We start from the raw sequence: 25,420 nt of genomic DNA, 5'->3' as shown, positions 1-25,420 counted from the left end.
GCCCCAGCTCAAAAGTCCAGGCCCAAGCACCCAAGCCCAAATGCCAAAACTCCCAAACGCCCCAAAGGCCCCATGCCCCGCCCCGGCCCCGCACGCGCACGCGCAGCGCCCCGCCAGGCCGGCGCACGCGCACCTCCGGGGGCGGGCCGGGCCGGGCCGCGCGCTTTGAACGGCGGCGGCGGGGCCGCATCGCGCCTGCGCGGCCGCTCTCTGTCAGCGCGGGGCGGGCCATGGCGGCGGGCGGCCGCGGCGGGTTCCGCGCCCTGGCGCTCGGCGTCTCCTTCCTCAAGTGCCTCCTCATCCCCGCCTAGTAAGGAGCTTCCCCGGGGCGGCGGGGGTGGCGCGGCCTGCCAGCTCCCGCGGCGGCCGCTGGGCCGCGCCGCTCCCTCAGGGCGGCCGGGGCGGGGAGGGGGGCGCGGGCCGGCGGGGCCGGAGGGGGCCCCCGTGTCCCCTGGCGTCCCCGGGGCCTTGGGGCAGCGGGGCGCGGTGGGTGGCAGCTTTGCTTTTGTGTTTGCAGCCCGTCCCGCCTGGCTGGTGTTCGGGAGCGCCTTTAAGCGTCCTGAAACATTAACGCTTTTTTTTTAATTTGAAAGGCGCGGTAGGGTTTTTTTTATTATTATTCTAAAAGGCACTGTGGCTTATTTTTTTCCTCAAAGAAAAAAATCGCTGTTAAAAAAATCACTTAGAACCTGCAGTTTTTACATGAATTGTCAGAGAAGGCCAAGCTATAAATACTTGATGCCCTATAGTCACCTGTATGTGTCCTTGGCACAAAGTCCGTGCAGCATCTTTGTTAGTGTTTGAGTTACTTGGTGCAAATCTTTCCCTAGAGCTGCTCAGTGGAGGTTTCCTGTTTTATCTGCCTGCAGCGATGTGCTCGGAAATGTTTCTTCTTTAAGCGTCTGTATGTGACTCTTAATATAAACCTTCTGTAGTTATTCCACAGATTTTGAAGTGCATAGGAATTGGCTTGCCATCACTCACAACTTGCCCCTCTCTCAGTGGTACTATGAAGTAAGTACGTGTTGGGGGAATTTTTTAGATCTTTATGAATTGGAGGCGTATTGGGTATGTCAGCCTATGTGATTGCTAGAGGAGAAAGCCTTTTATTTGCAAAAGAGATACGTCAAGGATACTGATGGTTGGCAGCTGTAATGCAGCGGTACAGAAACATATGCCAGTCACGATTTGTTAGCCCTGTGTAGCGTGCAGTTAAAAAATGAAATTGTTTGGGGAAGCTGCTAGTACTTACGAAGGCAAAATGAAAAAGGCAGTTAAGGCACATGGATTATTAGGAAGGCTGTGTAACACAGAAGCAAATTGCATGGTAGTCTTAAATTGCTGTTCATTTTGCTCTTGTCGTTAATGATATACGGTTATCACAAGAACGAATCATATAAATGAGTATATATGTAATGAAATCAATCACCGTATTAAACTTTTGAGCCTTTGCTGGTGCGCTACTAGCATTTATCAGTTCTAATCTAGATTAGTCACCTTTAAGTTCATTATAAACTCAGCCTACACAACTGGGTTTTAATCTATTTTACAAGTGCCTTCTGGAGTTCTGGAATAAATATCACAGTCTCTGGTATTCCTCTACCTAAGTGTCTGGAAACTGTATCTAAGAGTAAATGATTTGTGCAGGTCAGAATTTTGAAAGGCTGATCCAATACCGTAAAACAAATTTCTGTGATGATCCCAGTGCCAAAGCATAGCATGCCTTTCGGCAGCATGACATAAGCGTTTGGGAACACGCATGCTGAGAAATATGCCCTGTCCCAACCTGCTCTGTTCCTCCTTCTTTCTCTTCTGTTTCCACAGCCAAGGAGTTAATTGTTGATCAGAGCACAGTAGCTGTCCTTATGGGAAAAGATGGCCCGATACTGTTAGACCTTAATAAGGTCTTACTAGAATTAAGATATACTGACTAGTGAGTAAAAATAATTTTGAGGCTGTGACAAGGCTGTGCTGCTGATTCCTCTAATATAGACCAATATTCACTGTGAACTATTTTATTGAGAATTTTTTATTATCGGCCCTATTACAGAAAGTTGATTTATAAAGAACAGACGGTTATACTGGCTAGGTGCAGATACACAAAATGCCATTTAATCTTTTTCTAGTAATCAAGACATGCCACCCCTCTGCCAGTACTACAGAAGAAGGGATGAAATCATGTGCAACACCATACAGCTGGCTACTTTATTGGGAAATAGTTTGTGTTGAATAGAGGCTACTGAGATAAAATACATCAGCTGATTTGCTGTCATGAACTGTACCTGAAGGGCTGTAAACAGCATGAATTGCGTTCAAGTATTTAATCTTATTTTGTCTTTAGGCAACTTCAGAATGGACCCTGGATTATCCACCGTTTTTTGCCTGGTTTGAATACGCACTTTCACATGTTGCCAAGTACTTTGACCCCAAGATGTTGGTTATAGAAAATCTAAATTACACCAGTCATGCAACCATCTTCTTCCAAAGATTTTCCGTCATTTTTACAGATATTGTTTTCATATATGCAGTTTACGAGTAAGTAGTCTTAACGTTCTGATTTAAGGGACAGTGGATAGTATTTAATATATAGACTTTTTCTAGAGTAACAACAATTATTTGTACAGATAAGCTTGTAAATGCATGGAAATATCAAAGGTGCTTTAACCTATTCAAGGAGAAATTTGGAACACGCTGCTGAACACAAGGTAAGTTGTTCTTGGAAATGCCATTACTGTGTGACCAGGTTTGTAGACATCCAGACATTAGCTGCTGTTTCACACGCAAGTGTTTTGTTTCTGTTGTTGGGTTCATTTTGTAGGAGTTGCAGGACAGCCTGCATGCACTCAACTGTTTTTCTTCTGTTACTTTTTCATATTACTCCGCTCTTCTAGAGTAGTAGCGTAAAGGAAGCTTCTGGCCAAACATGAGTATCATCAAATATGCAAAATCACTGCACTGTTTTTGGTTTTCGGGATGATAAACTGATTATTCCAAGTCTAATTCAACAATATTAAGATTGCATGTTTTCAGTGTGCCCTGACTTTGTGAAGAAGTGTTTATCTTGCACCTAAAGAGTAGAGAGAGGTGAGGTGGTTTGAGTAATATGTTGCCTACCTTAATTGTTTGGCTCTAACAGTCTTCCCTTGTTTTATTCTGTCTGCTTAAAGTCTGGGTAGGAAGTTCACTGTTGCATTGGAGCACTACCTAAGCTCCTTTATTTACTTTTATTTGAAATGGGCTGGCTTTGCATTGTGACTTTTTTCCCTTTATTGTTTTTACTCAAAGATGAATGAATGTGCTGCCTTTCTTAATAAGGCTCTGCTAATAGTATTTCAACACAAATCATCCACAACTTTTTAATCTGATTTAACCTTATCTTCAAAAATAATATGGACCATATGGCTTCATGCTGCGAAGTAATAAGATGTTTTCAACCAACAGAAATAGCTCATAATATTGGGGGGGAGTCAGAAAGAGGTTAATATCCAACTGAGGACCTTAGATACAACTTGGAATGTTGTCTCCAGATGTAGCAATGCATTGTTCATTCATGAGAAGTCAATAGCAATCAGGTTATGACAACTTTACAGTTATTACTGAATATGAGACTTGAACCTGAGACTAGGTTACTTAATGTAAGCTTTAGCGTGCGGAACACACTACAGCTATTGAAATCTAAAATCCTTTTTTTTACTAAACTTTATATGTGACGCTGTCTTCTTATGATGAATTTGGTAAGAATTTTATCATTGCTTTTCATCCTAATAAAATAGCTAACTTCATGTTAAGTGCACTTCTCAGCTCTTAAAAGCAGAGATGTTTTTGTTGGCTGTTTCAGTTAAGACTTCTGTTTCTTCTGCTCTTGTTCAGGTGCTGCAGGTGTGTAAATGGAAAACGAGCTGCAAAGGACATCCTGGAGAAACCAACATTTATTCTTGCTGTTCTGCTCCTGTGGAATTTTGGGTTGTTAATTGTGGATCGTATCCTTTCCAGCCATTGCGGGTTGTTTGTGGTTTAACAGCCTGTTACAGCATGTGGTATTGTTATGAATATTATTATTACTATCACAGCAAGTAACACTACTGTTTGGATTTCTGGGGTTAGTTGAATAACTTCATGTTTTCATTAGAATTATCATTTGGCAAAATGGAAATTGTTCAGTTTTTGGTCTGATATGCCAGAACTGCAGGGGGACCAGTCTGGCAGCAGCATGGCTGTTCCTGCTGGCTGCTTCTCGTCTGCCTGCCTACAGAATGTATTAGCAGAGAGCCACTTTTTTTTTTTTTTTTTTTTTCCCCTTGGGTGTGGTTCTAAGTTTGTGCTGTGGCAAGGAAAATCTTGAAGTGCTTTATGGTTGGATTGTATTCCATTGGTTAATGTTACATGAGAATTAGCAGGTTTTTAAAGAGGATATAAAAATAATTCTGGAAAGGCCAATTACTGAGTCAGTCTTGACACAATGTGCATTGATCTAGCTGAAGAGGGAGCAGAGGGGGAAAGCAACAGTAATTCTTCTATAGGAATGACTAGCTTTCTTTGTCCCTGTCCCTACCCAAGTTGCCTACTTACAGCTAGTAGATAAGTGAGGGCTGCTGTCTCCATCCATTAACCAATGTGTGGGAGGAAACTAATACTTAAAAGATTAAAAAAAAAAAAAAGGAGAATTAACCTTCTTTGTTTTGTCTTATATAAGATGCCCAATAAATATGTAATCAGATTGTTATGTTTCACTTCTTCAAGATAATATGCTAGTATATTTAGATTTTGTCTAAGAGTACTTACAGGTAAGGTTAAATAACGCTTTGTGTCTATGGGGAGTGAATTTAAGGTTGCTGTCTTGATTTAAGTTCCATTTTAATTTGAATCTATTGTTTGTAAGTTTGAGTCTTCCCCAGAAAACTGATGAAGATAAAGAAAGCTTGCTTTATTCCTTTCTTAACTCACGTTCAGATATTCACTTTCAGTACAACGGCTTTTTGTTTGGGCTGATGCTTCTTTCTGTTGCTCGACTGTGTCAGGTAAACTTGTGTGGCTCTCTTCTGTTTGCTGCCATATATTAGGTGCATTAATTCACTTCATTGGACTGCCCATACTGAAGGCAGTGGGAGAGGCTTGAAGGTGAGGTGTGCTAAGCTGGATGTCTTAATTACTTGTTGAGTTTGGGGGAAGAGGAGAACTTGAAACTCGCTGTAATTGCTTGCTGTTGCAGTTCCCTGATGGTTTCGTGCCATCTTCTCTTCTTCCCTGTCACCAGTCCGTAGAAAACATACTTCTGGAGCTATGGGGTGGTGAGGCTTACCCCAGTGTTGCAAGTATTGTGTGACAATGTAGTTTCCTTCTCCATACCTGTTGTGCATAACAGTGCTGAGTGTGTAATTTGAAGTAAATACTCCTTATTCTTTTTATGCCTATGATATAAATGTCCTGTCACCTTAGGAGTACAACAGAGGGCCATTAGACGTTAGTACAAAGAGAGAGCAAGTAGAAGAACTTAGGTTCTGGTTTATTTTCCTTTTAGAAAAGATACTTGGAGGGCGCTCTTCTGTTTGCTGTTCTTTTGCATTTCAAACACATCTACATGTATGTGGCCCCCGCATATGGCATTTATTTGTTACGATCCTATTGTTTTACTGCAAATAATGCAGGTAAGATGGGGTTTTTTCTCTCTTGCTTTTGGGGGATTGTGTTAATTGTGGGGCCTGGGGAAGACTCAAGATGTGCAGATGCCATTGGAACAAAATGGCTGTGGGTCAGAGAGAAGTTCTGCTTGAGTCTTTAAAAGTCTTTGATATTTATTTGTTTCTGTAAAATTAATGTTTCTAGGGAGTTCTTTATTAAGAAAACCCAACAGGAACAAACTGCACACAGCAGTTTGAAGCCATAATATATTCATATCTAATATTAGATAGAATTAGCAGCTATTTCAAAGTCCTCCTTCAAGTTCCTTTCCACTCCTTAGCACGGAAATGTGCCTGATATTCCTCACATGAACAGGAATGGTATTGTGTTGAAAGAGAAAATACCAAAAGGTTGTAAAATGCAGGAGCTGCAATGCGGAAAAAGTAAATGCAAACTAACTGGTGAAGGAAGCAACTGAATATATATATTGGCATAAAAGGCTGTGTGCTTCTTTTAAATAGATGCTAGCAATTCACTGCTGGTGTGGAATGCTTTGTCTCCCTTTTAGCTTGTCACAGTAACTGTTTCCATAATCTGCTTCTTGCAGATGGATCCCTGAAGTGGAGAAGCTTCAGCTTTCTTCATGTAACTCTTCTGGGACTGATTGTCTGTCTTGTTTCTGCTCTTTCATTGGGTCCCTTCATAGTATTGGTAATAACCCCTTTTTCACCTGTTATTCCCCTGAACTGTTAGAAAATTGTGTTACAGAAATACAAGCAGTGTCTCACCTAAAGACATTTCTTTTTTTATTTTTATTTTTTTCTGTAGGGCCAGTTGCCTCAAGTCATTTCACGGCTTTTTCCTTTCAAACGAGGCCTCTGCCATGCTTATTGGGCTCCTAACTTCTGGGCTTTGTACAATGCCATGGATAAAGCACTAACAATTTTTGGTACAGTATGCTAATCGCTGTTTGGTGCCTATTTACAGATAGAGCTCTCTGGATTTTAGTCTTCCCCATTTAAAATGCAGGTAGTCAATTACATTTTCAGATTGCTTTAAATCATCTGATTATCTGTGTAATCCAGTGCATGTTTTTCACATTAAGTTTTCAACGTTAGGTCAGAAATAATCATTCTTCTCTGCTGTCATTTAAAAAAGAAAATACTTGGTCGTATACTTAGTTCAGCTACTTAATTTTCTTCGTTAGTGTTTATCAGTTTGTGCTTTTTTCTTATGTTTTGGTTTTAGGTTTAAAGTGTAATTTTCTTGATCATACAAAAATTCCTAAAGCCTCCATGACAGGAGGACTGGTTCAAGAATTTCAGCATACTGTCCTCCCTTCTGTGACTCCACTGGCAACATTAATCTGTACCTTCATATCTATATTGGTAAGAACAAATAATATTTTTTGGAAACCTGATGCGTTTTGTCCCTAGTAGTTTTTATTTGATTAGCACACCCTTCACATGAACTTTAAGTTTAGGACGACAGTAAGTTTTCTTTTAAAAAAAAACCTAAAATGATAAATTTTATTTATTAATATATTTCTTTATACACAATATTACTGTCTCAAAGTGTGGCTAAATTATAGTCCCTGTCAACTCTAGAATGGTTAAAAGATTGTTAAAAGTGTTCTTAGATCACAGCCACTCTGCGTGAGCTAGAAGTAACCTTTTGTGACAGAAGGTAGTTAACTAGGATGCCAGTAGAGATAGTGGTGGAACTGTTTGGGCAGCTTATGGTGTTCCTAACAGCACGAGCTACAGGCAAGCATAATGTTTTTAACGCGACAAGCAAAGCATTAAAGGTTCAAGAAATAATTACCTGGATATAGAGTCTTTTTCACTCTAATGGGCACCTGGCCTTTAATGGGAAATCTTTGTTTCAACACCTTTGTAGTAACTTTGATAAACTAAGTTTAGTAGTGGCTTAGTGTCAAGGACAGTTCTTCCAACACAAGTGATAGGGAGCTGGCTGTGGTCTTTCAGTCTGCTTTTCCCCTCCTGCTACATTGATGAAGTCCTTCAGGCTCTGCTCGTACATCCAAATAGATGCGGTTCTTCCAGTGCAATCTAATGCTTGGGCCACACAGGCACAACCTGGGTGCAGTGGTGTTTATTAACTTTGAAAAATCTCTTTGGACAATGGCTTGTGTTCAGGATTGCCAAACTTTTCACTGAAGTCCTGTTTTTGCCTGTTGTTTCTAGCCCTCTGTTTTCTGTCTTTGGTTTAAACCTCAAGGGCCCAGAGGCTTTCTACAGTGCCTTGTTCTTTGTGCGTTGAGCTCCTTCATGTTTGGCTGGCACGTGCATGAAAAAGCAATACTCCTTGCTATTCTGCCTTTAAGGTAAGTGTATTTTGTATGTAGTTGCCCAGACTGAACCTGCAGCCACTTGTTGAGGAATCCTCAAAGAGGATCGCTTTGTTTTCAGTGTATTTCCGAAAATGACCATGTTTATGGAATGCCTTAAGCTGTAAAGTTTTAGTGCACTTCAAGTACGTTAATTTCAGGCACAATTAAAATGTGGCCGCCTTAGCAATAGGATGTGCTGATGCTAGTATAGCGTATGTAGGAAACTGGTGTGGTGGTAAACAGTATCTTTTATGACACACTGACACTGGCTTATACTTCACAATAGTTTGCATTGACAGAAGCTTTAAGTAGAGCTTTATTGGTGGTAGTAGCTGATTCCCGTATCAGCTCTGTGGGGCACAGCAAAGCTTTGTGCTAACTTGCAGATGATCGGAAGAATAGAAGCATGTAGTGTTGGGGTGATTAAGCAATCAGTTTAGGAGTCTGACATAGGCCTACACACTACATACGCTCTTTTGTGTCTCTTTGCTGAGTTGTATTAAGATGCATAGTATACAGAAAATCTCTGTGTATTGATTCAGATGCTTTATTGCTGTTGGAATAATGCAGAAAAGCCCCAAACCCCAAAACAAACCATGCCTATGAAAGAATGGGGTCCAGACTTTAGGCTGTATGTGGATCCGCAGCTCTTAAAAGAATTCATTTAGCTTCCCCTTGAAGCCTTTTCCTAGTGACAGCTTGGGAGTATGCTTGATGAAAGGTTTCTCTCATGTGGTATGGTGGACGCAAGCAGGCTACTTTCGTAGTCTTTTGGTTCTCCCACTGTTATTACCGCATTTGTCCAGTACGTTGATTGCACCTGGAAAGTCCAAGACCTATTTGTCAAATGTGTTATGGCTTTGCCTTTTAAAGAGAAAATTGTCTTGCCTGGCTTGAAGCATTTGATGCTGCTGTCATACTCAAGCATGGCAAGTATTTGTAGTTGATTTAGTTCTTCTTCTCTCTGAATAGTTTAGAGATCTACTCTGTCAGAGACAAATGTAAAAATATTGTAGTAGTCTTAGCTGCCAGGCAGTTCAGGCCTTGATGAGTGCTGTGGTTCGTATTTGAAATGCTAGGTAGATTGTTCAGGAGCCAGGTGAGGAAAGGGAGCTTCTGCACTATGCTTGACAAGGACAATACAGTTTCTACCAAAAGGACTTTTTGTCTGCTTAAGGTAGATGTGAGACTATAGTTTGTAAGCTGCCTGATCAGTATTGCTACAAATTGTATTTTCCTTGTTCAGAGATTTAGTGATGTTTAAACTCTTGAAGTGAGAATTATGGGAGGGAGGGAATTAACACTGGAAAAACAAAAGGAAGGAGATGAAACAGGGGTGACAATGCTGGCAGCAAGCTGGCTGAGGAAAAAGACCATTTGTAGGAAACTCCAGGTCTTTCTGGTGTGTTTATTCAGTGGCTGTATGTTTTTTTGAGGAGGGGTTTCCTGGCTGATTTTCCTCCTGCATTTTTATATCTGAGGCTGCGTGGTTTGGAAGCAGGAGACTTCATCGCAGGTCCAGTGTTTGGAGAGACTGGGTTACTGTGAAACTGTTTGACCTGTTCTTCAGTCTCCTGTGAATTGTGTAGTGTTTTGCTGAAATTAAGTTTCTCTGCTAAAAGACAAAAGCGTAACATTCTTGTCATTTTTAGCTTGTTGTCTGTTCAGAGAGCCAAAGATGCTGGCATCTACTTGATTCTGACAACAACAGGGCACTTCTCGCTTTTTCCATTGTTGTTCACACCACCAGGTAAAGTGTTTTCCTTCTTTCTGTGCTTTCGTCTTACTGCTTTGGGGTTTTTTGCAGAGGTGATGTGGAGGTAACAGTTTTGGATTATTTTATGTAATACATTGAAAGTTGCAAAATACAAACTCTCCAGCTAGTGAAAAGAAACGGTTTAAAAAGCTGTGGAAGATGTGTAGGCTTTAAGTCGAAATAGGGATGAGAAATTGTCAGTCAGCATTTGTTGTCCCTCATTCTGCCACAGTTGTAGAAACTTCCCCCTGTCCAACATAACCATGTGAAACAAAAGCAATAAAGACAATTTGAAACAACAAACCTGTCAGGCTGTTTTCCAGCTGACTGCTACTTCATGCTATCAGTAGTGTGCTTAAACTAAAAAAAAAAAAAAAAAAAAAAAAAAAGCAGCAGCATGAGTTAAAAACAGTATGTGTAGAGACAGATTTGTCTTTGTGACCAAAATCTGTTCTTTCTTTCCTTCCGCCCCCTCCTCCCCTTTCAATGAATTCAGGGTCTGTTTGCTTCACTTAAACCCTAGGCTGTCATAGCTACGACAGCATTGTAACGCTGTATTGATTGTGATGCTTCTGGGAGAGTTAAATTCAGACACTCACGGTCTTGGTCTGGCAATGCTGCTTATTTGCAGTAGTGAAGGTGCTGCTTTGGGAAATGAGAAACTTCCTCTGCCTTCTCTATTACCTGATTTTTAACTAGTGTGCAACCTAGAACTAGAGAGCATTAGACTAGAGGGCAGTCACTTCTAAGTTTCCCAGTGATTTCTGATTTCTTTTGAATAGGAAAATCTTATTTGCAGTGCTTTCATACACTGTAATTATAATTAGTGTGTTCAGTATGTTTATAGATAATTGAAGTAAGTGCATTGCAAATGTTTGGCATTTCCTTTAGTAAATACCTGTGCTTATTTTTAGATGTCCGAAGCAGTAAAACATTTAGTTCTGTTTGGAGAATATAAAGTTGGACAATGCAAGTGTAACTAATAGGATTTAAAGATGCTGCAACTTACATGGCTGAAGGGTTTTTTTAATTAATGTTAGAAGTATGTTCTGTTCCTTGTGTTTCAGAACTTCCAATTAAAATACTGCTTATGCTGCTGTTTACCGTTTATAGCTTCTCTTCGTTGAAATCTCTCTTCAGGTAATTAAAGAAACTTCTTTCCAATGCCAAGAACAAAACCATTTCTTCTGTCACTGGGAACAGTGTTGTCTTAAGGAGCAAACAGCACAGAAAACTGATGCTGAAATATCAAATCAAAGTGTTACTAGTCAAAAGATGCTGCTGCCTCTGCTCTCCTTTCAGGAGGCAAAGCTTAAATTGGGGTTATTATAGCACATCCTTGTTATGTTTGAATTGTGACAGCTTCCGAGTAAATCCCCACCTGTTTGATGGTGCTGTTGAAGCATTAAGGTGTAGTGCTGTAGCCAGTGGATTTGGCAGTCCTGGGTTAACGGTTGAACTGGATCTTAAAGGATTCTTCCAACCTAAATGATTCTGTGATTCAATTCAATACTGGAGCACTTACCACCGTGAGTTCTCTGGAGACTGTTGATCTGTGCTAGCAGTTACAAAACTGCTGTGTCTTTTTGCAGTAGGACTTAGTATTTTAACTGTGTGGAAGGGACAGGTTATAAATGACATACACTTACAAGCTGTAATTTGTCAGCGAATCTCCTGAGAAGAGGCTGGTTGTCAGAACCAGTTGCCCAAGTCATCCTGTGTATTTTTACATGCTGTTGATCTCTTTTAACCGCTTGACCAAAGATAGTGCTTATCGTTATAACCTCTATTTCCTAAACTTTTCATGGCAAAACCAAGCTGTAATGAGGGATGTTGGAAATGCTGTAAGCCTCTGTTCAGTACACCAGTCACCTGCTTTTTGTAGGTCATCCTGTTTCAACCGGACTGGTTATTATCCCCCCTTAGTATTCCAGAATTCAATCATTCTATCTGAAGAGCTCTAACTAAAAACCTATGTAGGAGCTTAGTTTCTGCTAGAGATGGAGCTTTTGTAAGTTTCTTGTTCCTAACTTTCCAAAACAGATTCCTTCCAGAAGAACATGAATTTCCCTGTAAACTCCCTGCAGTCAAACCCCTACCACCAATGTCCTTTGCAAGAGAGATTGGCTCATAGTACATCCTACAGAAAGCTTGGGGGAGCGGGGAAGAAGTTAAAATCTGATGTTTCCAGTACAGCTTTGGTGTGTATATGAAGGTCTCTGTTCAGTTGCTCACTGAAAGATATGAGGTGAAGCAGAGCAGCTGATGAGACTTCTACTTAGATTCCAAGGCGTCTTAGAATTTGGTGTAAAAGCCACATAAGGGGAAAAAAATATGGGTTTTTTTCCTACTGAAGCTCCTTAAATTGTTATTTAAAGCCTTATTGTGAGCTAATGGGGGATATTCTTTGCACTGGTGACCAGTGATAGCTTGAAAAACAGAATAGTTAGTCAACATCATGTGGTTTAACTTTTTTTTTTATTATTTTTATTCGTCTGGCAGGAGAGAGAGGCCTCTCCTTAACTGGCTTGAAACAATCTACCTCGTCCAGCTAGTGCCTTTGGAAATCTTCTGTGAAATTGTATTTCCTCTGACCCCCTGGAAACAGCACTTCCCTTTTGTCCCTCTGTTGCTGACCTCTGTGTACTGTGCTCTGGGTGTCACGTATGCTTGGCTGAAACTCTACATCTCTGTCTTGACTGAAAGAATTTCTGTTAAACAAAAGGCCGAGTAAAGCCACGGTGTTGGGACCAGTCCCAAGTTACCCCCCTGCGGGGATTATCCAGCACGGTGAGGGGTTGTTACAAGGACATACAACTCCTGATAAGACACAGCATATGTGTACCATCACCATGAGGGAAGTTTTTTGTCCAACACTTCTATACTGCCCAACGAGGATACCTCTGATCAGAATTGCTTGTCACAGTAAAGAGGGGCACGGTGAGATGCCACTTGCCATGGATAAACTGTGAAGCTTAATAAAGTCCAGACTTCTGTCTTGAGGAAAAACCTGCCTGGCTTTCCCATTCCTGTTTGTATTTGAATAAAAATTACTGTGGCATATTACCAGGGATCATTGCTGTGTAGGAGAGCCTTGTAACTGTATTCTGTGGACTATGTAAATTAAAAACTTGATATTTTTTGTTTTGAGTATTTCTTGTGGGTTTTTTTTCAGCTCTGTCTAAGCCCTGCTTTTGAGGGACACACGCACCAGTAAGGATGTAGTATCTAGCTGGAAACTTGTCTGGATGCGTTTTGTCAAAATCTTGACACCCAGATCTCAAGCTTTAAATTAGTTGCTTAATCTGTCCACATCCCTTTGACCTCCTTGTTTCATTGATATTTTTTGCAAGTAACTTGTAGCGTTCTAATAGTTTTGTAGACCAGATTCGTGACTCGAGGCATGCTTCTGAAATGAGGAATTTCTTTACCACCACTAAACGTATGGTTAATTGTATTTACTTGTAATTCATGTAAAATTCTGCAACTGGGACAAATGACCAAGTGTTGACAATTCCTCTAGTAAGTTGTGGAAAAGATCTATCATGTTCTGCCTCTGGGGGATCATGTACCCTTAAAGATGACAGTTACCTACAGCTTGATGCAGTTTGTTGTTGCACTTTTTTAAACCCAAATTAACCATCCCTAAAAGATTTTGCCTTTAAAATTGGAGTCTGGTTTGGATTCCAGCACTGACAGATGAAACCAGGAGGGGAGAGAGGGAGGATTTTGGTGGTTTGGTTTTATTTTTATTTTTTCCCCAGTAGTTCCTGAACTTACCATGTTGCTTGAAGAACATGACCCCCTTTCAGAGGGGGTAGCCCATAGGATAGTGACGCAGTTTGTGTTCTTTGAATAGGTTGGATGTTAAAATAAGAGCATGGCTCTTGTTAGAGCTGTGGGTGGAAAATAGAATAGTCACTGTGGCCACGTGTGTAACCAAATAGCTTGTACATGTGAATTTTTCACAGCTAGTGAGCTCATTTGCAGATTTTCACTGCGGTTTTCGTTATATGTATAAGTTCCTGCTTTTTTTAATTATTATTATTCCTTAACTACTTTGCCACTCTTTCTTTAGCTGCTGTGACTGCCAGCAGTGCCTCAGTCCTGCTGCCACCATGTATTCCGCCTCTGCTCTAAGCCTCAAAGCTCTATGCAGGGGTAAGGCACCTGCAGCACTCACGTTGATGTGTCTGTAGGTGCCATCCTGCGTAGGGAAACGGCAATATCCCCCCAAAACCCCTGCCCTTCTCCAGCAGCGCCTTGGCAAGCCAAGCCAGAACTCCTCCAAGGACTCATTCAGCATCTCCAGCTATGGAGCGGTGACAGCCCGACCTCCTCCTGCGCTGCAAAAAGCTAAATTACAAGTTTTTAGGGAAGAAGCGACATGTCCAAATGAAGGTTTGGGGTTGGTTTGGTTTGTTGTGGGTTTTTTTTGTTGTTTGGTTTTTTTTAATGGTTATGGCAACCCTGGTACTGTTGTGGCTGGTTTAATGTGATTTTATATGAATTAAAAAAGAAAAAAATAAGGTCACAGTAGGTCTTGTTCTTTAATACGTTAGCAGGAAGAGCTCTGCCAATGAATTGGGTTTGCTTGTAGGCTTTAATTAACCCCCTGAGTTAATTATAGACTGGCATCCCTGACACTGCACAGCCCGCTTCGCCCAGAGGCCTCAGGACTGCGGGAACCCCCCGATCCCCGCTAAACCCGCCCGTTCCGGGGTGGGGGGGTGGGGGGGTTTGCGTTGGCTCTGGTCCGGTAACGGCCGGGGGGGCAGGGCGGCGGAACGCGAGTGCGCGGCGGGCGGGCGCGGCGGAGGGATCGCGCTGCCGCACCGCCCCCGGTCACCTTCGGCCGCGCCGCCGCCATGCTGTTCCTGCCCGACGAGGCGCGGTCCCTGCCGCCGCCCCCCCTCGTCAATAAGGGCTCGGTGTGGCTGGGCCTGACCGGCTGGGTGGCTGCGCTGCTGGACAACAGCTTCAACCAGCGCCCCGTCATCCGAGCCGGTGCGGCGGGGCTGGGGGGGGAAGGAGTGGGGAGGGGGTACGTGGGATTTGGGGTGATTCTGAGGGATGTAGGGGAAAGGGGGGGGGCTGAGGTGAGGGGCTGGTGGTGTTAGAGGGGCTCTGTGGGGCTGGGGTGGGCGGTATGTGGGATTTGGGGTGATACTGAGGGATATAGAGGAAAGGGGGTCTGAAGTGAGGGGCTGGGGGGGTAGATGGGCTCTGTGGGGCTGGGGAGGGCCATATGTGGGATTTGGGGTGATTCTGAGGGATATAGAGGAAAGGGGGGGGCTGAGGTGAGGGGCTGGGGGGGGTAGAGGGGCTCTGTGGGGCTGGGGAGGGCCGTATGTGGGATTTGGGGTGATTCTGAGGGATATAGGGGAAAGGGGGGGGCTGAAGTGAGGGGCTGGGGGGGCCGTATGTGGGATTTGGGGTGATTCTGAGGGATATAGGGGAAAGGGGGGGCTGAGGTGAGGGGCTGGGGGGGGTAGAGGGGCTCTGTGGGGCTGGGGAGGGCCGTATGTGGGCTTTGGAGTGACTCTGAGGAATATAGGGGAAAGGGGCCTTGAGGTGAGTGATGGGGGGCATAGAGGGGACTGATAGGGCTGTGGGAGGAGGGTATGTGGGATTTGGGGTGACTCTGAGGGATGTAGGGGTGGGGGGAAGGGGAGGGGGATTGGGCCCTGAGGTGATGGGCTGGGGAGGGTGAGGGGAGGGGGTACGTGGGATTTGGGATGACTGAAGGATATAGGGAAAGGGGGTGGGCTGAGGTGAGGGGTTGGCGGGTTAGAAGGGTTACGTGGGGAGGGGGGTATGTGGGATTTGGGGTGACTGAGAGATATAGGGGGAAGGGGGGGGGCTGAGGTGAGAGCCGGGGAGGGTAGAGGGGATTGCAGGGGCTGCAAGACGGGGTGCGTTGGATTTGGGGTGACTGAGGGATATATGGGAAGGGGGGGGTAGGGAGGCTGCGGGAGGGGGGTATGTGGGTTTTGGGGTGACTGAGGGATATAGGGGCGGGGGAGGGGACCCTGAGTTGAGGTAGAGGGCCTGTGGGGCTGGTGAGGGGGTATGTGGGATTTAGGGTGACTGAGGGGAGACAGGAAGGGGAGGGGGCCCTGAGGTGAGGGGCTCTGGAGGCAGAGGGGGTTGAGGGGGCTGCAGGAGAGGGTATGTGGGCTCTGGGGTGACTGAGGGGCGGCAGGAAGGGGAGGAGGACTCGAAGCGAGGGGCTGGGGCAGTAGAGGGGTTGTGCGGGGCTGGGGAGGGGGTTATGTGGGATTTGGGGTGACTGAGGGATGTAGGGGCAGGGGGGAGGGGAGGATGCCCTGAGGTGAGGGGCTGGGGGTGGACTGGGGGGGGCTGCGGGAGGAGGGTACGTGGGGTTTGGGGTGACTCTGAGGGATATAGCAGCAGGGGGAAGGGGAGGGTGCTCTGATGGGCTGGAGGGGTAGAGGGCCTGTGTGGGGCTGGTGAGGGTGTATGTGGGATTTGGGGTGACTGAGGGATGTAGGAGTGGGACAAAGGAGCCCTGAGGTGAGGGGTTGGAGGGGTGGGAAGGGGAGCTTGAGGTGAGGGCGTGCGTGGGATTTGGGGTGACTGAGGGGAGGCTGGAAGGGGAGGAGGACCTGAGGTGAGAGGCTGGGGACATAGAGGGGTTGTGTGGGGCTGGGGAAGGGGGAACCTGGGATTTGGGGTAACAAATTTGAGGAATACAGGGGCAAGGGGAAGAGGAGAGAGCCCTGAGGTGAGGGGCTGTGTGTGTTTTTGGGGGGATGGGATGCTCTGTGGGGTTTCAGGTGTCTCTGAGGGGTGTGGGGGTGGGAGTGAAGGAGAGGGGGCCCTGAGGTGAGGAGTCAGTTGGGGGGGGGGACTGGAGGTAAATGGAGGGGGCTGGGAAAGGGGCGTTGTATGAGGGTGGAGGGGGACTTGAGGGGACTCCTGGAGGGATGGCGGGGGCAGGAAGGAGCCCTGCAGAAAGGGGGGGGCTCGCCGGGGGGCTGGCAGGGGCCGTGGGAGGCCCGCAGGTGCTGTAGGGGCCTAGGGGGCCTGTCTGCAGGGGCAAAGCGGGGAGAGAGGAGCCCACTGGGGCATGTGGGGCCAAAGTGTTGGGGGGGAGTTTGGGAAAGCGGGGGGCCCACTGCGACAGGGGGACATTTCTCCTCCTGCTGCAGGTGTCCACCGCCAGATCCTGTTCAGTACTGTGGGATGGTTTGTTGGCTATTACCTTATTAAACGTACAGAGTACCTACATGCCAAACTGGACAGAGAGCTGTTCGAGTACGTGAGGCAGCACCCGGAAGACTTTAAGGCAGCAGGTATAATAAGTTAGTATTTTCAGAAAGACCTCAGCCTGCCATAACATACTGGTTTAATAAGTGCTAATGTATGTAAAAGTGTTGCTGGGTTGCTTGCAAAATCTTCCTTTTCCAGCAAGTCATACTAACTGCTCTTTCTTGCTTGTTCACAGTCTAAATTGCCACAGTATTAAAGATTTTGTGATACGAAAATAGATACTTTTATTGAGCCGATCAGCTGCCTTGATGACCACCTCTTCCTCCTGAAAGCTTATTTTAATACAAAAATGGCAGAGCCAAAATAAAATAAGAATAGACTAGACACGTGCCACTGAAGAAGAAATAATGAAAATTAGAAATCACAGGTTTCTTGTGAAAATCACATTTCAGTCTTTATTCTTGTAAAATTGCAGTGCTTGTCAATTCAGAATAGTGTGATGAACATTCAGAAAATAAGCAGAGCAGAAGAAATAGGAATGGCAGGACACCTGAACTGCTGTTGGCTTAGAGCCTTGGTGAAGCTCTTCTGCAGCGTCTCACTGAAGTAGTCACTGAGCCCAGCAATGCAATGGCAAATTTTGGTGAAAATTGTCTATTTTCTAATACCATACAGTTAGGTGGCTCTGGATCTCAGATTGTGATCTGCATTGTGCCGTGTCCAAAGGAGTATGTAGAAATAAAAAAGCATTAATACTGAGATCTCTTCACAGGGAGCTGTGGAGAGCCCTGTGGAAAAGAAGTTACGTATTTAGTTCATGCAGCAAGCTAGTAGTTCACTGCTAGTAGCAAAAATCAGGTTTTTGGTGGCTTGTTAACCTTAAGACTTTGATTCTGAAGATTTTAATACTAATCTGAAACACTGATTAGGTTTATCCACTTCCACCCCTTGCCTCTTGCAGAAAAGAAGAGAATAGGAGAGCTTTTGGAGGATTTCCACCCAGTTCGCTGAGGATTTCTCCAGCAGCGGCACATCACAAGATGAACTGACTCTGTACCGAGCACTTCGGTAAGCTGGCTGTAGCTGCTTAACCGTCCATGGCGCTTGGAAAATGAACCAGTACTCGCTTTCATGTAATAAAACCTGTGATTAAATACTTAGTGTTTAATTATTTGCTTTTCTGTTCCATTATGTTGTATCAATATATAAGTGACTGATACTTGTAATAGCATAATAACTTGGATTCAGTCCTTTTGCAGTTATTTTAATTGTGAAAATGGAAGGCTGCTCATGCAGCATATGTTTTATAAAACTCAAAGTTATCTGTGGAAGTTCCTTCTTCTCATTTCTCATTGGCATGTCTCCTAATGCTTGAGCATGCTCTGGACGAGCCCCTGGAGATGTAGCCAGAGTCTCGCTGTGAAATTAATTCTGTCCTGCTAGCGAAAATACATGTTCTCCCTAATGAATTGCCTCTATATTTTGCATTTGGATGTCACTTTTTCCTTGCTGGTGATCAGGATCCAACCTTTCTACTTTCTCTACTTGATTGTTGGCTCCTGAATCTGCACACTGAACCCAAACATGTTCCAGACACTGACGGTCTGCAGCTCTTCTGAATTTCACTACAGGGTACCTGGCGCCTCTGGAAGTCCAGATGCATCCAGCTGAGGGGCCACTCCAGGTGTGAATGTTTTAGCTAATTACTAATTTCCTGTGCTGGTTTTCAGCACCTGCCCCGGCTTCTTCCTGCACTGCCACATTCCCTGCATGTACTTTCCATGCTGTGCAGCACCTCAGAACATTGTCTCGAGCCCCAGGGATGCCTCTCACTGTGCTTGGGGTGTCATTGCCTCACCCCTGCTCACCGCCTGGAGCTGTGCCGAGGTAGGGTACAGTTGGGTCCCTCACACTGCCTCATCATCAGGGTCTGATTCCGCTCCTGGGTGCGGCTTCCACAGCACTTCAGAGCTCCTTGGATCCGCTGGTAAAGGTGATGGTGCCAGTGGAGCTCTGTTTGCAGCCACCACTGCAGCCACTGCCTCACCTCACTCTGTGCCTGTCCCTCCTGGGCCCTCCTCTCTGCTGGGGGGACAGGGAGGAGCGTCCTTCTGAATGTGCCACATGCCTGGGCCCCACGTTCAGCAGACCCACACCTTCTGCCCAGAAAACAGAGATCTGCTTTTGATGCCAGTGCTGTCGACGTAGGGAAGAAATCCTTTACAGCGAGGCTGGTAGGGTGCTGGCACAGGTTGCCCAGAGAAGTTGTGGGTCCCTTGAAGTGCTTAAAGCCAGGTTGGATGGGCTTTGATGACCCTGATCAAGTGGAAGATGTCACTGCCCCAAGGTGGTTTTGTGAAAGAGGAAGATGACCATCAGCTGGGTGAAATAGTGCCCAGGGAACTACACCTCTGCTCAGACGTGTGGCTGGTTGCCAAGGTCCCGGTCCTGCTGGGTTTTAGCTATCCCTGCCAGCTGCAGGCAGCGCCTCGGGACACCTCCGTGTCTTGTGCTGCTGGCAACACCAATGGGATACAGCCAGCCACCTGGGTAGACCCATGGAGCCCTGGGCGGAGGGACCCACAGTGTGACATGGGCTGGGCTGACAGCAGGTGGACATGGGGGTCACCATGGCCCAGGGATCTCTGGCCCTCCGTTGTGAGCAGCGCTGGGTGTCCTGGAGAGCTCTGCTGTGGCCACAGCCATGGTGCACTGGGCACCACAGAGAGCTGGGAGCCAGCTGGAAGACAAGCACCGTCACCTGAGAGCCGAAGAGACACTTGGGGTTCATGGTTGCAGATCTCCACACTGCAGTGAACTGAATTGGGCAGTTTTGAGGACGGGGAAGAAGGGCGAGTGGTGGGTTTATCCAGAGAGGGGGAGCCCCCTGTGAGCCCTGCCTGGCCACCCACCTGCTTCAGGGCTGGTCTGGGGGTCTCACGCAGCCCACCCTGGGCAAGTGGCCTCGGCAACAACCCCTGCTAAAAGAGGGAGAAGAGACGGAGCAGGGGATGCTTGTCTGGGGGTGTTTGCCCAAGGCCGGTTGTGCCTGGGAGGCAGATGACCATCAGCTGGATGAAAGAGTGATCAGGGAACTACAAAAGGGACTTGAAAAGAAAGAAGGAGCCAGCCCCGAGGAAGCAGGAAAGCCGCCAGCGTGAGGAGAGCCCTTGGAGGGGCGGCGGCGGCAGGAGTCCAAGCCTGCGGGACACTGCCGAGAGCGGCTCTGCCGGCATCCCGGGCTGCAGCCAGGCCTGGCCGAGCATCCACCCGGCGGGATGCCCCGAGCAGGCTGCAGCCAGCCCCTGGGCTGACAGCACCGGGGGCAGCAGGCAGGGACGGAGCCGGAGTCGGTGCTGGAGAGGCCGGAAGGCGCCTCTGGATGGATCCCGTCCAGGCCCGGCTCAGGCAGGGTCAGCGCTGGGGCTGTGCCGGGCTGGGGTCGGGGTGTCTCCAGGGATGGACCCTCCCCCGCCTCTCTGGGCAGCCTGTCGCGGTGTTTGACCACTCCGACTGGAAGGGAAGAGAAGTCTTGTCTTACGCTCGGATGAGATTTCCCGTCCTTCGGTTTGTGCCCGTCGGCTGTTGTGCGGGTGCTGGGCACCGCTGGGAAGAGTCTGGCTCCCCCGTCTCCACACCCCCGTTAGGTCGTTGTACACACGGCTGAGCCCCCCGAGCCTTCTCTCCTCCAGGCCCAACAGTCCCAGCTCTGTCAGCCTCTGCGCGTCTGGAAGATGCTCCTGCTCCTTCATCCCCGTCATGGACCTTCCCTGGACTCTCTCCAGTGCGCCCGTGTCCCTCCCGGACCGGAGAGCCGGGCCAGGACCCGGCACCCACATGCGTCCCACCAGGGCTGAGCAGAGGGGAAGGGTCCCCTCCCCCTCCCTCCCCCCCCCCCCCCCCCCCCGAGGCTGCTTACAGAAGGGTATTTTGAATTTCTTGGGTATTTAACGTTTTGGGTCACAACCGGGCTTTTTCTCTTGCCTTCCTTCTACTGGCCCGTGTGCCCGGGCCACAGCCTTTGGGTTAATTAGATGTCGCTAACCAGCTACAAATAAACCCGCCATCCCGCTGTGCCCCGCGATGCGAGCGGGAAGGCCCCAGCGCCGGGGCCCCAGGAGCCCTTCCCGGGCAGCACCGAGGCAGCACCCCCTGCCACGCCGGGGGGCCTGGGCTGCCCCGGCTGCCCTCATCCCACCAGGGACCTGCGCGGCGTTTGGCAGTGGCAAAGCCCTTTTCTGCGACCCCCCGCGCCCCTGACCAGCCGTGCCCAGGCGCGGTGGGCAGCAGCAGGCCCGTTGGGGCCGGACGCAGCCCGGGGCGGCGTGGCGCAGGGCCCTGCAGCCGGGGCAGGCAGCGGTTCCCGTGACCCGTGGGCTCGGGGCTGGCCGGCCAGGCAGCGGCTCGCAGACAGGGGCCCGGGGGTCCTGGGGGATTGCCAGTGGCCCCTAAGTCACCGGCGTGTCCCTCCCGCTGCCCCAGGTCACGGACCTTTCTGGGGACATCCCGTGTCTCTCACCAGTCACGTTGGGCAGCGGCGCTGGGCGCTTCACCCCGTGTCCTGCCGCGACGCCTCCCCAGGGCACGGCGCGAGCATCTCCCGCTGCTGCGTGCTCTGCCCAAGCCAGCAGCCATTGCTGGAGGTGACCACAGGCCTTCCTCGCTGGGACCACTGTCTTCTCCAGGGGACGCAGGTCCCATCCTTCAGCTCCAGCCGTGTAATTCACCAGAGGGACAGCACCTCCTCCGTGGCCCTCACCTCTCCGGGCACTTGTTGAACGTGGTTCCAGGGAGGCAGAGGAGCTCCAAAGGCAGGCTGGAGACCCCACGTGCATCTCCCGGCTCCATTTCTCCCCTTGCCAGGGCTGAGGGGCCACACAAAGGCAGATGTGCCTCAGAATCCTCACACTGGCTGGCAGGACTCATGTTTGCCCACGTTTTGGGGCACTTGGGGGTCGGCAGACACTTTTGTAGATGCCAGCGCTCCCTTCCCAGAAAAGCAACGAGGGCTTCAGACCCACGAGGGATGTCACCTGGAGGAGCCTGGCGGCCACGCGGACTAACAGTGGTGCAGAGCCCCCGGGAGGTGCAATGAGGTCGTCGGGTCTCTGCGGCTGCAGACTCGGCGTTTGGGCGAGCCTTGCCCTAACCTGCCATCCTCCTGGGGAGCCCGTCCCCTGGCGTGTGGCTCAGAGGGAGGAAAACGCCACCACTCCTGTGTCCCTGAGTGTCGCCGAGCTGTCCCTGGCACTGCCTGCTGTCAGATGCCCCTATATCTCTGCCTCCCCAACCCCACTAGGGCTGTTCTTGTCCTTGCTCCAACCCACTCAGCACCTTTCAGATGCTGGGCAGCCCTGAATCCGGCCCCCAGCAGCCCCTTCCCGAGCCCGTGGCCCCCCGGCCACCGGGCCTGGAGACCCTGTCACCACCGCCTGCGCTCGGGGAGGACAAGGCAAAGCCCATGCGGTCGTGACATCCAGGAGAAACGGCCTGATCAGGCGAGAGGAGATGGGAACCTCCAACGAACCCAAGCCCAGCGAGGGGTTTGGGGTCCCGGGGGCAGGCGCTTGTCAGAGGCGCCGAGCCCTGCAGCCCCGCTGCCCCTGGGGGCCGGTGCCCAGGCTCAGCCCCGCGCGGGGCAGCCCCGGGGCAGGAGCCCTGATGGGCAGGAGCAAGGCGTGGGGAGCTCTGGGGCACAGAGCAGCACCAGCAGCGGTGGCACAGCGTGGGCAGAGCGCTGCAGAGCGCCCGGAAGGTGGTGGCTGTGTTGCGCGTGGGCTGGTGTCTGTGTCCCTCCCCTCTGGGTGCACAGCAGTGGGGCTCAGTGTCCGCCTCGCTGTTGCGTGGCCGGGCCGTGCGCTGGGCGGATTCACACCCGTTTGCCCACGGAAAGCGGGGACCAGCTCGCGCTGGTGTTGCTGCCGACACAAGGAAGAGGGTTTTGAGGCTGAGGGTGGTGAGGCACAGGAAGGGGTTGCCCAGACGCGTTGCGGATGCCCCGTGGTTGGCCGGGGCCCTGAGCTACCTGACCGAGTGGAAGTTGTCCGTGCCCAGGGCGGGAGGCTGGACAAGATGGTCACCGAAGGTGCCTTCCAACCCACACCTTCCCATCACTGTCATTCTTTGTCCCTTCTAATGGCCCATCATCGCACTGGAAGGGCCCCTCCCAGCAGAGCCGCTGTCCCCTGCCTCACACTGGGGCACTCCCCGAGGGTGCCAGCCCAGGCAAAGCACCACAGCGACAATGGCTTCACAGGGCTTGTTTTATTAGCAAAGACCGGGGAAATGGCCCTCGCGGTCCAGGTACCAGCTGGAAAAGGGCTCGGCGGTCGCAGGGGCCCATCGCAGGTCGGGGCCGCTCCACAGCGCTGCCGCCTTCGTGCCGCTCTTTGAAAATAAAGAGGAGGGCACGAGCCTGCGGCTCTTCCGATGGACTCCTGGCACTGCCAGGTGCTTCTTCCTATGAGGATAAGGCACCGTCCGGCTCTCGGGTGCTCGCAGCTGCTGCCGGCGCGCGGTGCCAGCGCTGGGAGACCAGCTGCCGCCGTGCGGGGAGGGCGAGCAGGGCTGGGGAAGAGCCTGCGATGGTCAGCGATGGGGACGTCCTCTCCTTCGTGCCACCAGCACCCATCCTGCAACGGAGGCTGTCCTTAACCCCGAAGGCCATCCCCGTGAGAGACCTGGCCACCAAGCCTGGGCCCGTGTACCCCGGAGCCCCAAAGTCTCTGCATGGAGGGATGGGATGAGTCCCCGCCTTCGGCGTGCAGATGGAAATCTGCCAGCTTTTGAAAGGGCAGTCCCCATTTCAAGGCACTTCCCAGGAGCTGGCCACCCCTGCAGTCACGCAGACCCCTCTGGGGACATCAGCCACCCCCTGACCCGGCAGCGCCCGTGGGCTCCGCATCCCCCCAGCTCTTACCTGGCAGCCGTGGCAGTGTCACCAGCTGGGCTGTCCCTCGCTGGGGCTGATCTGCTCCAGGATCTGGCTGTACCTCCGGGTGAGGGCGTTGGTGTCCCTGGTGAGGTGGGTGAGGACCTGCTGCAGACCGGCCAGGTGGCGCGACAGGCGCTCCTCCAGCTGGGCGTCCATGGCGTCGTCGTCGTCTGAGGACGCGTCGGTGCCGGTGCCGGTCTGGCTCTGGTCGGTGACAGAGGCCAGGCCTTTCTCCACCACGGGCTTGATGGCCTTGAGGAGCTGGTAGCGCTCGTAGAGGTCCGTGTGGCCGCCCGCAGCCGGGGCCGCCCCCTCCTGCTGCGGGAAGACCCCTCGGAGCAGGCTGGGGAACATCACCTCCTGCTCCATCTTCTGGGTGGCTGAGAAGTACTGCTCCATGGCCCCGCTGGCACGGCTCCGGCAGCGCTGGCCCGGGCTCTCCTCAGGGCGCCGCCTGCTCCCCGGCCCCGACGGGGGCTTTTTATTTATGCGGGGCTGGGGCACGTCCCCCCTCGGCTGTCCCCTCCTGCCAGCCGGCCGGCCGGGATGGCCGCGGGGACGGGCTTGGCTCCAGCCCAGCTGGGGCTCGGCCGCGCCGTGTCCCTGGCTCTGTGCCACCCGCCCGGCACGGCCTCCCCGTGGCCTTCGCCCGAGCTGGCAGGGGGTCCCGCCGCGGCCCCGCACCGGGAGCGGGGCGACAGGCAGCCGGGTGCCGGGGCCTCTCCCCACCCAGCCCACCCCAGCCCACCCCAGCCCACCCCACTGCCGGGGCACCGGGAGCACGGGGCCAGCTCTGGCAGCGCTGGGCAGGCTGTAGGCAGCGGCACTGGGGGGCCCTCACCTCCGCCCCCCTTCTCGCTGCCACGCGCTCGGGGCGTGAACCCTCCGCGGGCGTTGAGCAACCCCTTCTGCAGACGTATGGAAAATCCCACCGGGGACGTGCTGCAATGTGGGTCCCGCGGGGGGGGTCTGGGGACAGAGGAGCGCACCGACCCCCAGCCATGGGGGTCCCCGCAGACAGCCCTCTCCGCCGGGCTGTCCCCCGGCCGGGCAGGGACAGGCACGGGGGCGCAGACCTGATGCCGTGGTGTGAACTTCCCACAGCTGCGGCACAGAGTCCTTGCTGCCTGCAGGGGAGCGGGGATGGGGCCACCCCCCCGCTGCCCCCGTCCTGGGCCAGAGGCCACGGCTGGGGCAATGGCCAGCACTGCCTGGCCCCGCGTGTCCCCGCGGCGTGTGGCAATCAGGGAAGATTGTTCTATTTAGGGAAAGGCGGCAGGGTCCCTCATCCCTTTTGCAACCCTCCACGGTGGCAGCTCTCCCACTGCCCCCACGTCTCACCAATGTGCTCTCACTGCCGCCTGCCCTCTCCCTGCTAGACCTGTCCCCACCACCCTCTTGGCCCTTCCCGATTGTCCCCAGAGTCAATGCTTGTCCTGACGTGGGGGCAAGTGCTGCACTTAGATATGCAGGCGCTACTTGGCCCTGGTTTTTTGAGTGTCTGGGCCACCACGGAGCTTCC

General features: G+C 50.1%; 3 protein-coding genes across 5 annotated transcripts; 2 read left to right on the top strand and 1 right to left on the bottom strand.

Annotated features, from left to right (window-relative positions):
- The first annotated feature begins 131 nt into the window (after positions 1 to 131).
- On the top strand, positions 132 to 12,881 carry ALG8 (ALG8 alpha-1,3-glucosyltransferase). Of its 3 annotated transcripts, none has more exons than XM_080374803.1 (13): positions 132 to 310; positions 936 to 1,014; positions 2,342 to 2,535; positions 3,871 to 3,980; positions 4,951 to 5,018; positions 5,519 to 5,645; positions 6,227 to 6,330; positions 6,448 to 6,568; positions 6,868 to 7,007; positions 7,827 to 7,966; positions 9,625 to 9,722; positions 10,796 to 10,868; positions 12,231 to 12,881. In XM_080374803.1, the coding sequence occupies exons 1-13, from the start codon at positions 231 to 233 to the stop codon at positions 12,460 to 12,462; spliced, it is 1,566 nt and encodes a 521-aa protein (XP_080230929.1). In that variant the 5' UTR covers positions 132 to 230; the 3' UTR covers positions 12,463 to 12,881. The 3 variants fall into 3 exon arrangements, with proteins under 3 accessions (XP_080230929.1, XP_080230930.1, XP_080230931.1); XM_080374804.1 differs by having other exon boundaries at positions 133 to 310; positions 947 to 1,014; XM_080374805.1 differs by lacking the exons at positions 132 to 310; positions 936 to 1,014; positions 2,342 to 2,535 and adding an exon at positions 2,549 to 3,084.
- Positions 12,882 to 14,480: 1,599 nt separating this feature from the next.
- On the top strand, positions 14,481 to 18,120 carry NDUFC2 (NADH:ubiquinone oxidoreductase subunit C2). The gene is made up of 3 exons (XM_080374855.1): positions 14,481 to 14,735; positions 16,904 to 17,047; positions 17,926 to 18,120. Exons 1-3 carry the CDS (start codon positions 14,597 to 14,599, stop codon positions 17,973 to 17,975), a joined length of 333 nt encoding a protein of 110 aa, XP_080230981.1. The 5' UTR covers positions 14,481 to 14,596; the 3' UTR covers positions 17,976 to 18,120.
- A 2,946-nt stretch (positions 18,121 to 21,066) lies between these two features.
- On the bottom strand, positions 21,067 to 24,632 carry LOC308058677 (thyroid hormone-inducible hepatic protein-like). Its single transcript, XM_080374853.1, has 2 exons — positions 23,884 to 24,632; positions 21,067 to 23,596 (listed from the first exon to the last, which is right to left on the bottom strand). The coding sequence occupies exon 1, from the start codon at positions 24,295 to 24,297 to the stop codon at positions 23,902 to 23,904; it is 396 nt and encodes a 131-aa protein (XP_080230979.1). The 5' UTR covers positions 24,298 to 24,632; the 3' UTR covers positions 21,067 to 23,596; positions 23,884 to 23,901.
- Positions 24,633 to 25,420: the final 788 nt, after the last annotated feature.

Source organism: Falco punctatus, assembly GCF_963210335.1.
Source record: "Falco punctatus genome assembly, chromosome: 2".
NCBI lineage: Eukaryota > Metazoa > Chordata > Aves > Falconiformes > Falconidae > Falco > Falco punctatus.
This window is presented reverse-complemented; position numbering and strand designations above follow the sequence as displayed.

Bases quoted from the DNA above. Each gene is read 5' to 3' on its own strand.
- ALG8 (XM_080374803.1), top strand. From the start codon at position 231: ATGGCGGCGGGCGGCCGCGGCGGGTTCCGCGCCCTGGCGCTCGGCGTC. The intron at 5,019-5,518 runs GTAAACTTGTGT...TTTTCCTTTTAG, and splicing joins CTGTTGCTCGACTGTGTCAG to AAAAGATACTTGGAGGGCGC. The intron at 10,869-12,230 runs GTAATTAAAGAA...TTCGTCTGGCAG, and splicing joins TCGTTGAAATCTCTCTTCAG to GAGAGAGAGGCCTCTCCTTA.
- NDUFC2 (XM_080374855.1), top strand. From the start codon at position 14,597: ATGCTGTTCCTGCCCGACGAGGCGCGGTCCCTGCCGCCGCCCCCCCTC. The intron at 14,736-16,903 runs GTGCGGCGGGGC...CTCCTGCTGCAG, and splicing joins GCGCCCCGTCATCCGAGCCG to GTGTCCACCGCCAGATCCTG. The intron at 17,048-17,925 runs GTATAATAAGTT...TGCCTCTTGCAG, and splicing joins GGAAGACTTTAAGGCAGCAG to AAAAGAAGAGAATAGGAGAG.
- LOC308058677 (XM_080374853.1), bottom strand. From the start codon at position 24,297: ATGGAGCAGTACTTCTCAGCCACCCAGAAGATGGAGCAGGAGGTGATG.